The 12162-nt window shown below is 36.2% G+C and overlaps 1 protein-coding gene across 2 annotated transcripts in view; it reads left to right on the forward strand.

Moving 5' to 3' along the window:
- The window catches only part of LOC114045609 (CD302 antigen), a 183742-nt gene that overhangs the window by 164965 nt on the left and 6615 nt on the right, over window positions 1-12162 (forward strand). For both annotated transcript variants that reach the window (XM_027865689.1, XM_027865688.1), the window contains 3 exons: window positions 1190-1312; window positions 4435-4608; window positions 7058-7084. In XM_027865689.1, the coding sequence (XP_027721490.1) occupies window positions 1190-1312; window positions 4435-4608; window positions 7058-7084 (324 nt within the window). The remainder of the gene's footprint in view (window positions 1-1189; window positions 1313-4434; window positions 4609-7057; window positions 7085-12162) is intronic.

Consider the following 12162-nt stretch of genomic DNA (forward strand, 5'->3'; position numbering starts at 1 on the left):
TATTCCATCTCCAGCTTCAGTTGAATCTGCCCAGGTGTTTAGTGACAGTTCTAGGTATCATCATTTTAGATGCTATGAAGTGTAAAGGAAATAATTTCTTTTTTTTTTTTGAGAGTCAATCAGGGTTAAGTGACTTGCCCAGAATCACACAGCTAGAGAATATCATGTATCTGAGGCTGGATTTGAACTTAGGTCCTCCTGACTTCAGGGCTGGTGCTCTATTCACTGCACCACCTAGCTGCCCCTAAAGGAAATAATTTCATTAAGAACTGAATAAAATAGGACATTCATGGGATTTGGAAATAATAGAATTAGACCAAAGAATTCACCTTACAAATGACTGCAAAAAAAGGGTCAATATATTTTAACATGACATTAACATTTAACATTAACAGTTTATCTTTATTAATAGTAGTAATGAAGTAGTGGGAAAATGACAGAGTAGATAGCAGTTTGGGCTTGGGGTCAAGAAGATCTATGTTAAAATCCCACTTCTGTCAATGACTATGGGACCCTGAGCAAGTCATTTAATCTTTGTGTTTCTTAGGCAACTCCTTCTGATTTGTTTATGAAGTCAGATACTGGTTGAGGTTTTTGTTGCTAGAGGGAGTTCTCAGACTGGGAGTTCCTTAAACTGATGAAATAATATAACTATCATGAATTTGCATATTAGTAATAATAATAATGCCACCATAAATATAGATGGAGATATATGCATTCATACACATACCAGATCTGTCTATCAAAGTAGGATGGTAACTTTTCAGAAATTTATAGTCTTAGAAGGTTTCCTGAAACACCAAGGAGGGGTTAAGTAGCATACCCAAGGTCACATTATTAGTATGTTTCAGAAATGGAACTCAAACAATACAGAGATAGCATGGCATAGGAGAGAGTGAATAAGGCTTGGAGTTAGGAAGACCTAGGTTCAAATCCTATCTCAGCTACTCACTAGATGTGTGATGCTGAGCATCTCACTTAACCTATCTCTACCTCAGTTTTCTTATCTGTAAAAAAAAAAATTAAGGGGCTGGACTCAATAGCCTCTAAGGTCCTTTCAATCTGTGGTCCTATGACTTTGAAACCAGTTCTGTCTCCTCTTTACTATGCTGCCTCTCAATAATTTATACTTTTCAAGGAACTTTCACAAATCAAAATGGACTGATAGACTTTTTTTCCTCCCCAACAGCTTCAGGAGCTGATATGATTAGCATACATAATGAAGAAGAAAATGCATTTATACTGGAGACTTTTCAAAAACGATGGAAGGTCCAGGATGATATTTTATTAGGCATGTTTTATGACACAGATGGTAAGTGAGAGTTCTGCTCTGCAATAACATCTTATTTAATGTTAGAAATGTTTTCAGTCCCTTAAGTTTCCTTCAATTTTAGCTTCAGTGTAAATAGACATTTTCTGTAGCTACTGAGAAGCTCTAGCTGTCCTAGACTCAAGTGGCAGCTTTCTCTTAGGGTGTTCCACACAATTCAAGCATTTATGGATCTACAAGATACTCTTGGAAGTTAGTTAAGAATTTAAGAAATGACATGTTTAAAAAGCTCAAAGTTGGTTCTTTAATTGAAATTTTGGTTTTAGTCTACTGTACTTACAGAAATAGCATTATAAATATCATCAGTAAGTTGAGGACATTGGCTTATTGAGGTTAAATTACTTTCACCAAGTGAAAAAAAATCCCAAATCATAATGCATGTTTGATTCTACAGATCTTACAGATCCTACAAGTCTTTGGAGCAGGTGTGACCCAGCAGATATATATCTGGGGAGAAGGGGGGTTGGTCACTTTTAAATGTCTACCTGTCTGACTATAGAAAAGATGAACAGTGATGCTGAAGGCACCACTGTAGTTGTTGGCAGCAGGCAAGAACCATGTGCTAAGGCCAAAGGAGAGCCCTTTGTTTCAAAATTATTCATCCTAAAGGTCATTAGATTCAAGATTTTCCTTAATTTGTAGGGAACAAAGGAAGGGAACAAACATTTAATAGACACCTACAATGTGCTAAGAACTTTACAAATATCTCATTTGATCCTCACAACAACCCTGAGAAGTAAGATGCTATTTATTATCTCCATTTTACACTTGAGGAACCTGAGTCAGCCAGAGGTCAATTAACTTGCCCAGGGTCATATAGTTGATAATTATCTGAGGCTGGATTTGAACTTTGGTCTTCCTGACTCCAGGCCTAGCACTGTATCCACTTCATCACCTACTCTGTAGAGGAAGAAAAGTTGAAAGTGGGCAGGTAGTGTGTTAAAATGGAAAGAACACTGACTTTGGAGTCAGAGGTCCTGGATTCAAATCTTGATTCTTACTCCCTGCCTGACCGTATCCTACCTGTGGGAGTTGAGGCTAGTTATTTAACCTCCCTGGCCTTCATTTCCTGATTCATGAAATAAAAAGATTGGACTAAATGGCTTCATAGGGTTCTTCCATCTCAAAATCTATAATCCTATGATATCCTGCTGTCTCTAGTGATATAATGTTAGAAGAGAGGAGCCCAAAATTAGCAAAGGTTAGTCTTCTTGCAGTTGTAGATATATTGAGGTTGATCTTATTTGATGGACCTTTAAAGGCTACTGGCCTATAGGATTCTAACTTATTTTAATCTGGTGTCAATTTGTTTTCAAGATATCTCTAACCACATATTTCCTCTTCCTGAATTCATCAATTTCAAGTCCCCAGTGAAGCCAGATGGGTGAAACATTTTTGTGACTTTATCTTAACAATCCTGTAGGATATGGGGCATTGTCATAAAATGTACATTCTCCTAACTTGTTTAAATATACTTTCACACCTTGCCCAAAGGATTTCTCTAAATAAAATTCTTACTGGACTTCCAGCCAAAAAATATCACACCCAGCAAAACTAAGCATAATTCTCAATGAAAAAAAATGGACATTTGATCAATTGTCGGATTTTCAGGACTTTGTTTAAAAAAAAAACTAAACTCAATACAAGATTTGACATACAAGAGCCAAGAGAAATATAAGGCACATACCAATGACCAATTACAAGGGACTAAATAAGGATAGAATGTTTGCCTTTTATGTATGGAAAATGTAAAACCAATGGTCTAAGATTATTACTAGTAATTAGGTAATTTATAAGAAAGATTGGGGTAGATCTGAGTATGACATGACTTCAAAAAGTAAAACCATGCAAGAATAGCTAAAAGGGTAATTATCTTTTACAAATGAGGTACGAGAGGAAGAACTAATACAGAGGAATTAGATGGGGGAGGGAAGCTGTTAGTTCTGGAAGCCTACTTTCATGGGGAATGGGTTTAAGAAGGGAAAATACATACACATTTAGAAGAGTATATAATTCTTCTAAATTTAGAAAGAAATAAAACTCTAAGAGGATAGGGAGGGGGGAGAGGATAAAGGAGGGATCTTTAGAGGGAAGAGTGAGGGAATAGGTTAAAAGGAGACTATAGAAGGGGGTTTAGATTTAGGGGAATGTGAGGATAAGGGAGGGATTGCTGGAGTGGGGGTAGGTCAAGTAATAGGAGGGTAAGGTAGCAGGTAGAAATAAAATAGAGGAGTTAGGAGAGAGAGGGTAAAAGAGATAGGCACAAACATAAAAACAAAGATTATTAGAAGAATCTCTTAGGGAAAAAATATGTATGTGTATATGTGTATGAATTATATCAATACCTATATAGAAATATATTCACACTCAATTATAGCTTTGGGGTGGTGGGTAGGGAGGAGGAAGGGGGGAAAAAGAACAAAGTAAAAAGTGTACAGTAGAGAACAAAAGAAAACCTACAAGGAAGCAAAGAAGCAAAGAAAAGATGGACAGTTTTCAACATAACACACAGTATTTAATATAAAGGCTTTCTTAAAATGAAAAGTTATTGCTTTATATTTTGAATCCTCTCCTATGTTCTGCTGTGCACATGACATTTTTTCTTTTCTTATTTTTTATTTAAGTTTAATATTTAAGTTTATACTATTTCTTTCTCTTTTCTTATTATACATTTAAGTTTTATCATTTGTCTAAAATAAACAAATTAAAAAAATAAAATTCTTAGCACTGTCTTAAGAGTATCTAACATAACTGCTCATCTTTTCATCTTTCTTTTCCTTTCTTTCATTCTTCCTTCCTTCCTTTCTTCCTTTCTTTCATGATTCAGGTTAACAGTGTCACAAACCTAGACGCCAAGCAAGGAAATTGACGTCTTATCAATTCCTAACTATTCTTTGCTCCTTGTACCTAGTTTTTATTTCTTTTCACTTCTCCTTTTACATTTTCAGTGTTTGTTTTGATTTTTGAGTCCTAAAAGGAAAATATTAGGCCAAATCTTGATCATTTCCTACCTGTTGTACTAAAAAAAAAAAAATTCTTGGCTTTTGGGTCATAAAAATGCTATCTGACAGTAATAATGTGAGAAAACTTCCCCTAACCCACAGATGATAGCTTCAAATGGTATGACAAGTCTAACATGACATTTAACAAGTGGAAAAACTCAGAAGAAAGTCAAGACCTAATAGACACATGTGCTTTTTTGCAAACCAAGTCTGGTATATGGAAAAAAGGAAACTGTGAAGTTTCTTCTGTGGAGGGTGCCCTATGTAAAGCAGCTGGTAAGTATAGCTGAATGTTTTTTTTTTCTTATTCTAAGGAGAACAATGAAAGAGGAAAGGAAGATTTATGCTCATTTACTTTTGTTTCTTTAAAAAAATGTTGCAAACAGTATTAAAGATTTAGAACTAGTGGGGATCTTAGAGGTCATCTAGTCCATATACCTCCTTGTTTTGTTTTGCTTTTTTTTTTGCTTTTTTTTTTCTTACTGATGAGGAAACTGGGCCGTAAAGAGGTGAAAACCCAAGGTCATGCAAGTACTAAGTGGCAGAGCTGGAATTGAGGCTCGCTCTTGTGACTCCCAATCCACCTCTCTTTTCAATGTGCCTGGCTACCTCTTTCAGAACAAGCATCCCCCCAAAATGGTCTCCTCTTAAATAGTGTGCAAATTAATTTTGTAATTTGCATAAATTCAAGAGCTAAAGTCAAATCATGTAAGCCAGAAGCATTTTTATTCTACTGGTATTTTTAAGTATTTCAAGAATTTTCTTAGTTTCTTCCATAGAAAAATTATCTTAGATTTGTATATGCGATGGTTCAACTCAAAAAATAGTTTTACAAAGTCAATGGCTAAATTCCATAAATCCAGATTACTTAAAAAAAGAATTATTTTCCGTGAAAGAACAAGCCCTTTTATTTAAACATACAAAAAATAATAACATTTTAATCCTTTTTAAGATTATAGGTCATATATGTTTATTTATGCAAAAGCAGTGGTTTTGCAGAAAATTAATTTTGTGAACAAAATTATATTAGAGCATGATAATGTTTTGTTAAAAAGCCATTGAACATAATTCGAGCACTCCACGTGTTCTAATTATTGTAATTTAACATTTTTTTTCTGTGGTTGAAACCTTTCATTTTTGAATTAAGAGATTTAAAATATACATTAAGTTTAATTGACAAAATTTTCCTATGTTGTCGTCATTGTTATTCAGTCATGTCTGACTCTTTGTGACCCCATTTGCGGTTTACTTGGCAAAGATGCTAGGGTGGTTTGCCATTTCTTTCTCCAGTTCATTTTACAGATAAGGAAACTGAGGCAAACAGGGTTAAGTAAGTGTCTGAGGCCAGATTTCAACTCAGGAAGAGGAGTCTTTGTAACTCCAGGCCCAGCATTCTATCCACTATGTCACCTAGCTGCCCTATTTTCCTTTACACTGGCAATAATCACTTTTTCAGTTTAATTCTACAACCAGAACTCTAGAATTAAAGACCTTGGTTATTTCCACCTGTACTGGTAAAAACTCCCTCGCTAACCTCCCTAGGTGTAGCAATGAAGTAAGTCATAATGACGATATAAATGTTTTTCATTCCCTGGACCATTCTATTTTCCCAACTTTTTAGAATTGTGACCAGGGCAATAGGCAAATATTTTGTACCACTGGGACCTCAGAGACAGTTATGAGGCATATTTAAACAAAGGGAAATGGACAACATACCCTCCCTTTTCCACCAATGCCACTGTTGGCCAGCAGCACCAAAGCAACCCACCACAATTTTAATTGCTGACTATGCCGCGGCTTTTGCTGATTGACATCTTAGCCAGACAAAACAAAAAGAAAACAACAAAAGGAGCACAGGTAGAAACTTGTTAGACCCTCTTCCCTCTCCCCTTCCTGTAAGACATCACCCTGGGATGTCAGAGCTCCTCTTCAATAACAAAAAGACTATTAACAACAGGTGATTCAACCTAAAAAGATCCCAGTCGGAGGATACTGTTGCAGTGCACTGAAGCAACAGTCAGACTGCTACTTATTGTCTTCTTTGTTGCTTTATAAATAACTTGGGTAGCGGAAGGGGTGGGGGTGGGGGACTTATAGGTAGGATCTGTTTGCCTGTAAAGGACCTCAATAACCCCATCCTCTATGTGTGGTTATGTTCCTAACTGATGCATTATTGTTTGATAGATTTCAAAACATTTCCCATTAAAAAAAATGGGGGGAGAGAAGGGAAGGGAAAAATACTTGGCATATATTTAATTTGAATGAAATAAAATAAATTTTATTTTGTTATGAAATTTTTGTGATTAAATTGGCATTTAAGCTTACTAATCTAATAATCACATCCCTATTCTTAAATTCTCAAAAAGTTCTCCTGAAGAAAAATACATTTCTTGACTTCTGGACATTGGCAGTTGAAAATTTTATAGTAGAGACATACCATTACCATTGTTTGGGGTTGTTTTTGTGTTTTTTTTTTTGTTTGTTTTGTTTTTTGTTTTTTTAAGATTGTATGCTTCACATGCACTGCTTCAGGGCATGATTACAGTAAAACAAAACAGTGCAGTATGCAGAATACATAAAAGATACATATAAATATAAGATACATATACATATAAGATACATAATATATGTAAGATAGTAAGTTTTTCTTTTGAAATTCATTGTTTAAAGGCAACAGGCTAAAAATGTCTGAATTTTTTATTCTGATTTCCGTTTTTTTTTTCAGTTTCTTATGAAAAGAAATACTTACCAGGTGAGTATTATTCTTTGTTTTAAATTTAATTAATGCTCCACATGTACTCTATTGAAAACATAACATGTTGCCCTTCTTGTAGATACAGACCATCTTTGCCTTTTAATTTTTATTTTCTTCTGGGTCCTCAAATCAAGGATTATTTAAACAAATGGTCCATTGCATGAATTGTCTCCTACTTTATATGAGTGGGACAAAAAGCCACTTGTTGATTTGCCTCAAATGTTAAATGTTTTTCTCCAAAGTCCAATTCCAATGTCAGCTCCCTTAGGACACCTTCTCCAATTCCCCTTTCATAAATCCTCTTTCCCATTAGACCTTGCGTAGTACTTTCTTTTATGACTCTCTAGTAACCTTTTCATGTAATAATAATACTGAGTGTTATTCACAAGTATAGGTTAGGGGACACACAGAAGGCATTTAGTCTGAAACAGAATGGGGATTGCAAGCTCAGTTTGAGTAAACAGTATGTTATGTCAGTCAAAAAAAAAAAAAGAGGAAAAAATTCCATCTTGAGGGACGTTAATAAATATGGCTTCCAAGAATCAGGAGGTGCTGGTTTCTCTGTTGTTGTTCATTTGTTCAGTCATGTCTGACTCTGCATGACCCCATGGACCATAGCACACCAGGTCCTTCTGTCCTCCACTATCTCCCAAAGTCTGTCCAAGCTCGTGTTCATTGCTTCCATGACACTAGGTCACTCTGTACTCTGTCCAAGTCAGACAACAACCAGAATAGTGTGTTCTTTTTCAATCTCCACAATTTAGGTAGGACACTGATAATACTCAGGACAAACAGTCTAGTGAAGGATCTTAATTCCATGCCATATGAGAACTGGAGGACTGGGGATGCTTAGTCTAGAGAAGAGAAGGCAGGGAGGACATGGTAGTTATCTTCAAGTATTTGAAAAGTTGTCATTTGAAAGGGGTATTATACAATTTATTCTGTTTGGCCCCAGATAGAATAAAGAGCAGTGTGAAGTTACAAAGAAGCAAATTTAGGCTTAAGGACAGGAAAACCTTCCTCATAATTAGAAATATTACAAAGAGGAAGGAGGTGGTAGGTTCCCATTTATTGCTCAGACATTTTTTCAGCCATGTCCGATTCTTTGTGACCCCATTAGGGGTTTTCTTGGCAGATTGCCATTTCCTTCTCCAGCTCATTTTACAGATGAGGAAACCAAGGCAAACAAGGTTAAGTGCCTTGCCCAGGGTGACACAGCTGGTAAATGTCTGAGGCCAGATTTGAACTCAGGAAAATGAGTGTTCCTGACTCCAGACCCAGCATTATATGAATGGGACAAAAAGCCACTTGTTGATTTGCCTTACATAGTTGGATGTTTTACTGTGCCACCTAGCTGCCCTCCCATTTACTGGAAGTCCTCAAGCAGACATTGGATGACCATTTGTCAGCAATTCCTTTCAGGTATGAGTTGGAACATATGTCTGCTATGATCCCTTCCAACACTAAAATTCTATGATTCTTCCGTTTTTATCCACCTACTAAATTGTAAACTCTTTAAAGACAGAGATAATATCTTATAAGGGCAGCTAGGTGATGCAGTGGATAGAGTGCTGGGCCTAGAGTCAGGAAGACCTAAGTTCAAATCTGGCCTCAGACATGTACTAGCTGTATGACCCTGAGAAAATTATTTAACCCTGTTTGTCTCAGCCTCCTCATCTTTAAAATGAGTTAGAGAAGGAAATAGTAAACCACTCTGGTATCTTTGCCAAGAAAACCCTAGAAGGAGTTTAGAAGAGTCATGAAGTCATGTGAAAAATGACTAAACAACAACAAATCTCTTCCTTTACCTAACATAAGCACAATAAGTGCTTAACAAATGCTTGCTACTGAATTGTATTGAAAAGTTACACCTGAAGTTTTTATATTGAATCATATATTCCCATTGACTTGCATAATAATTTCAGAGACATTCCAATGGCAAATCACTTTGTCCCATGTAATAATATTCACACCTGCAAATGTTAATTTCACTTCAAGGAGCATCTGTCCTCCTCAGTATTTAATTCTGTGTGCATTTAATTCTTCCATATAACTCTTGCAGGAAAAGTTAATTAAATGGATAATTAATCAACATGGCCTTTTCAAACATTCATTGGTATATGCTAAAATGCACCACACAGTTCTCATTATGATAGTAGTTTTCACTGATTTTATGGCACATGTACATTTGTAAGCAGTCACTGGTTTGGACATGGTTTCAGGTTTTCAGTGAAAAGAGACCATGACAAGAATTCCTAGAGTTCATTGAACCTCCACCTGAACAATTCCAATTTCAAATTGCTCACTAGGGGTGTCCAAAAATGGAAGCAGGGCATTCCATTTCTGGACATCTATAATTATTAGGTTCTTTTCTATATGTAGCCAAAATATGTCATCTTGCAATTTCTTTTCATTGGTCCTTTTTCTGCCCTTTGATCATATAGATAGAGACTATTCCATGTTCCACATGAGAGCTTTTCAAATATTTGAAAGCATGTGTCATGTTCTCTCTAATTCTTCCCTTCTCCAAATGAAGTAAGCCCAATTCTTTCAACAAATCCTCAAATTTATTCAACAAAATTCAATATATATGTGCATTGAAAAAGCCATAAGGATAAGATAGACTCTTCCCTCAATAAGCTTATCATCTGGGTGTAGACAGAAATAATGTAGATATAAAGTAGAATGTGAAATTACACGCTGGAATCATGAACACAATGCTATAAAATGTAATAGGTAGAAAAAATCATTTCTGACTGGAGTGGAGTGGGGATAAAGAAAGGCTTAATGGGGAACATGGCATTTGAAGGGGGATTTGGAGGATGAGTAGGATCTTAACAGCTGGAGATGGAAAAGGGAGCATGGATTCTAGGCACAATAAAGAATGTGAACAAAGACATAGAAATGAATGTATTTACGGGTTTGTTTGGTTTTTTTGGTGGAGGTGGTTGAGGGGATGAAGCAGAAGAAGAAATTGTGTGAAATAAAATAGGGAAAGTTAGATTGGAATCAAATTTCAGATTCCTAATGATCAAGATTGCCCTCCTTTGGGTGTGATACAGTTTTTCAGTGCTCCTCTCCAAATGTGGCACCCTGAAGTGACACCACAGTGTGACCACTACAAAGTGTAGTGCTCCTATTCCCTCACTTGATCTAAACAATCCTCCCCCAAAGTCCTACTTTTCATGCATTGTTGTGGTGTAGAGGTGACTCTGGGTACTCTAAGTTGATGACCAACTAAGGGACTTTGTCTGAGAATCAGCCTACATTTGGAAAGACTAATCAAAAAAAAAAAAAGGTTGACCACTGAGTGAGAAAGACATGGAGATGACAAGGTTGCAAAGGTTTAGTCAAACTACTCAAAAAAGTATTTGTTTGTTAAAGTTTGGAGACATGACCTATGTCAGCATAAGGTATACCCACCATAATGAAATCATGCCTTTTGAAGTTGAAAATAGCATTAGGGTTTTTTGTTTGTTTGTTTTAGCAGCTATGTCATACTCTCAGCTCATACTAGAATTGTAGTTTTACTCCAAATCATACACACACACACACACACACACACACACACACACACACACACAAAGATATACACATGCATATGGAGATATATATATATATGTATATACAGAGACAGATAGAGATTAATCTCAAACCTGCCAATCTGTAGTTTACATAATCTTCCATTTTCCCCTTAAGAACAATCAGTGCAAAAAATAATTTTTCTTACTTTTTTAAACAAGTTTAACTTGGACCATTTTAATAAGAAGCAGTGATATCTTTTCTGCCATGGAATGAGTTGATGATATTATCTTACATTTATTTAAGTAGTATTTTTGTCCCTTACAAAGTATATTCAGATTCGTTATCTCATTTGATAAAAAAAAACTTTTAAAAATCAAAATACAAAAAATAATAAAAACTTCTCATAGTAATATAATGCTTTCCTTCCTTCAGCAACACAATGAGGTAGGCAAGTATACTATTATCACTGTTTGACAAATGAGGAAACGGGAACTGTAAGAGTTGTGACTTTGCCCATTGAGCTTTGATTCTATTAATATTTTTCTTTTAGGCTTTGTTTGGAGATGTTTTTGCATTTTTTTATCTTCTGAGTTTATGTCTTAGTCTTCCTTGCCACTATAGTAGATTTTTATGGTCATTTTTGTTGTTTGCTCATTTTCCAGCCTATTTCTTGACTTTGAACTTTATGTTAAAGTGGGGTCTACTCATGTAGGAGTAGAAGACACTATCCCAAGCTTCAGGCTTTTTCATGCTGCTATTTTCAGAGCTAGTTCTAGGAATCTGCAAGTTTTAGATGTTTCCACCGTGGAAGAGGTATAGACACTGGTCTCCTGGCCTGTGCTCTGATCTTCACTAAGGAAGGGGCCCCTGCTCCCCTGAAGCTGCAATGCACTAATGCTCCTCTCTGCTTTGGTACTATGACCAGGGCCCCTGCTCCCTTGTGACTGAATACCAGTACTCCTCTCCTCCCTGGAACTGTCCCAGAACTGTGTATGGTCAAAAGAGTTGCCAATCAGTGCCACCTATACCCAGTGCCAACAAAGGGTCCTTCTGATCTCTTTCTGAGCAGTCATCAAATCCCCTTATGGTCTCTGGGCTGAGAGCTTCTGAAGCTGCTGCTGCTGCAGCCACTATGTGTGTGGACTCCAGACAGGCCTCTACCCTGGTATCGTAGACTTCTGCTGACCTCTTAAGTTTTCTTAGGCCAGAAAAATGTTTCATCATATTGGCTTTGCCACTCCAAAATTTTATATAAGGCATTATTTTAAACTTGTTTGGAAGGGAATGTTGAGAGAGTTCATCTGGGTTGCCTTTACTCTTCCATCTTGGCTTTGCATACCTTGCTTAAAAACACATTACACTTACATTTTCATCCTTGTTCTCTTCTTCTATTTCTCTTTCCCCTTTTCCACAGCATGCTTTACTCTTTTCACCAGGAGTTTTCCTAATTCTTTTACCCATTTGAACTTAAACTTCAACATAGTTCCTATCCCAATAGAGTCAATGTAGTGTAATGGAAAAAAAAAAAACCCCAACACTACCAAAGATGT

Source organism: Vombatus ursinus, unplaced genomic scaffold, assembly GCF_900497805.2.
Source record: "Vombatus ursinus unplaced genomic scaffold, bare-nosed wombat genome assembly UNPS02014779.1, whole genome shotgun sequence".
Taxonomy (NCBI): Eukaryota; Metazoa; Chordata; class Mammalia; order Diprotodontia; family Vombatidae; genus Vombatus; species Vombatus ursinus.